The sequence below is a fragment of the Cupressus sempervirens genome, chromosome 2, assembly GCF_028749045.1.
Source record: "Cupressus sempervirens isolate cs-2001-9-10 chromosome 2, ASM2874904v1, whole genome shotgun sequence".
NCBI lineage: Eukaryota > Viridiplantae > Streptophyta > Pinopsida > Cupressales > Cupressaceae > Cupressus > Cupressus sempervirens.
In genome coordinates, this window is record NC_143119.1 from 360,393,060 (window position 1) to 360,395,821 (window position 2,762).

The 2,762-nt window shown below is 39.1% G+C and overlaps 1 protein-coding gene across 1 annotated transcript; it reads left to right on the top strand.

Moving 5' to 3' along the window:
* The first annotated feature begins 1,209 nt into the window (after positions 1-1,209).
* Positions 1,210-2,132, top strand: ABCI5 (Cytochrome C assembly protein). The gene is given in 1 exon segment (XM_089811817.1): positions 1,210-2,132. A coding segment is annotated over 1 exon segment (717 nt). The 3' UTR covers positions 1,927-2,132.
* Positions 2,133-2,762: the final 630 nt, after the last annotated feature.

Consider the following 2,762-nt stretch of genomic DNA (forward strand, 5'->3'; position numbering starts at 1 on the left):
AGAGATTGCATATGTCCTAAGCTACTTAGAGTTTGATGACAACAAAGGATGTGATATTGCTAAGAAGATGTGGGATACCCTTCAGGGGATCTATGGAGGAGACAAGAATGTGTGGAGAGCCAAAGTTGAAAGCCTTAGAGGAAAATTTGATGAAATGAGAATGCAAGAGGGTGAAACTATAGTCTAGTATTGTGCAAGGATCAAAGATATTGTTAATGCTATTCAAGGATCTAATGGAAATATTGAAGATAAGACTATAATTAGAAAAGTGTTGAGAACCCTAGTGACTATCTATACTATTAGAGTCTTTTCTATACAAGAATAAAGGTATACCCCTAGTAGCAATTTGACCCTTAAAGGACTGGTTGGCAGACTCACCACTTTTGAACTTTCAAATTTTGATAATTTCAAATCTGAAAAGGTTGATTCTTCTTTTAAAGCTAAGCTAACACTAAAAGAGCCTAAAGATAAGAAAACCAAAAAGGCTAAACCTATTGCTAGTGACAATGATAAAAATGATGAAGACCTAGAAGAACTAGAAGCATTGTTGGCTAGGAAGTTTCATAAAGAAAGGCAAAGGAAAATACAAAGGTAAGTTACCTATCATATGCTTTAATTGTCATGAGGTTCCTCATATTGCAAAAAGATGTCCTGATAATTCAAACAACAAGAATTAAGACAAGTTCAAAGGTAGAAAGGATTACAGTAATAAAGGCCACAAGGATAAGGGAAAGAAGGCTTGTTACATTGTTAAAGAAGAATCTAATGATGAATTTGAAGATCATGAAGATGAATTTGTCTATGTTGCTATGAAGGATGATCGTAATGAAGATGAGGCAACTCCATTAATAACTTATGTGAACAAAGTGATAGATGGATCATTGATAGTGGATGTTCACATCACATGACTGGAGACAAAAGTAAGTTCACTACCCTTGAGTATTACAATGGAAATAGTGTTAGATTTGGTAATGATGCACCTTGTTTGATTAGAGGAAAAGGATCAATAAGATTGACAGATAAGATCATGTGTGACAATGCTTACTATGTGGAAGGACTTAACTATATCTCATCACCCATATATTTCATCACCAATCGTATTACATATATGATCTATGCTCTCGACATGTTCTCCTAGGAACTAACTAGAATTCTCACTTGGTCTTTAGAAGAGGAGAGAGAGATTCTTATCAAAAAACCACAAACCACATGTTTGTCTCGTTATTACAACCTTCCCTCTTCATGTCCCTGATTTCTAGGAGCTACGCACACATTCTCAGATTCTGGTGGTTCTTAACAACGATGACCATTTATTTGAGTCCTTAGGTGGCACCATCCTATTTTCAACAAGGTGAAAATTATTGAATGATCTATGTACATGTCCCTGCAACTTAGATGAGTCTACTTGTTCATATCATAGTGGCTATCAGCAATTTTCTGTTCTTGTTGACAAAACATCCCCTTTTGCCCCACTTTTTTAGAATCGGTCTAGGAATAGGTACTTTCTCCACATTGTTGACCTTAGTAACTGGAGGGTTTCAGGTGAAACCTATGCAAGGCACCTTTTGGGTGTGGGATGCTCGTCTAACCCCTGTATTCATCTCATCCTTCATTTATCTGGGTGCACTGTGCTTCCAAAAGCTCTTTGTCGAACTGGCTTCTATCTCCATCCATATTGGACTGATCAATATACCAATCACTAAGTTCCCTATCAACTGGAGGAATACACCTCATCAACCTGGGGGCATTAGCCAATTCAGTACATCGATACATGTTTCCATGCCCATTCCAATCTTGTTCGACTCTGCTAACTCCCCCTTCCCAACTTGTATCTCACTTGTTTTGGAAACACGTCTTCTAACTTCATCCCTTCTTGAATCTTCATTCATTATGGAAGCTCGCCCCTACCCTAGCCTAGCCTTATAATTTTTAGGTATGGCCTATAATTTTATGGGCAGACCCTATAATTTTCCCCCCTAGCCTAGAATAATCTATTTGGGGGCCCTAGCCCCCTAGCCTAAAATTTGATGGGCCCTATCCTATCCCCGCTATCATTTTAGGTAGGTAGGTATGGCCTAGCCCTATAATTTTAGGTATGGCCTAGCCCCCTATAATTTTATGGGCTATAATTTTAGGTATGGCCTATAATTTTATGGTGGCAGATCCCTATAGTTTTATGGGCCCCCCGCCTATAAAAAAATGGGCAGATCCTACAATTCCCCCTAAACAGATTATTGCTAGTCCCTACTATTCTATTATTCTGCACCAGCAGGGGGCCCCTACTATTCTAAGGCTAGGGGCCCGGGCTAACCTCCGATGAGCAAGATTTTGCATGATCAAATACTCACTAAATAAGCCCCACATTATATAGGCGATCCAAATATATAGAGGTAGGAGCTCAGTTATATAGATAGGGGGGCAGGGGTACTGTCTATAGGGTGTTTCAAATTCAAACTCAATAGTCAATTTTTTGGTATACGTTTATCATGGTGTGGTCCGCTATTTCATCCCCCCAACCCCTATGAATTGAGAGGGGCTAAATGCTGATGCAGGGGGAGGCGATCTTCTAAGAGCATAATATTGTACTCCCCTTAGAATAGTAGGGCATGGCATCTACTACATAGAAACTATGGACTTGGAATCAGACTACTAGGGTGGAGAGACGCGATGTATTTCGACAAAAAAATACTATTGATTCTGCATGCACAATGCAGAGGACTATGACAAAGAGGATGATAGACTAGTTGACCTGAGTTGCAAAC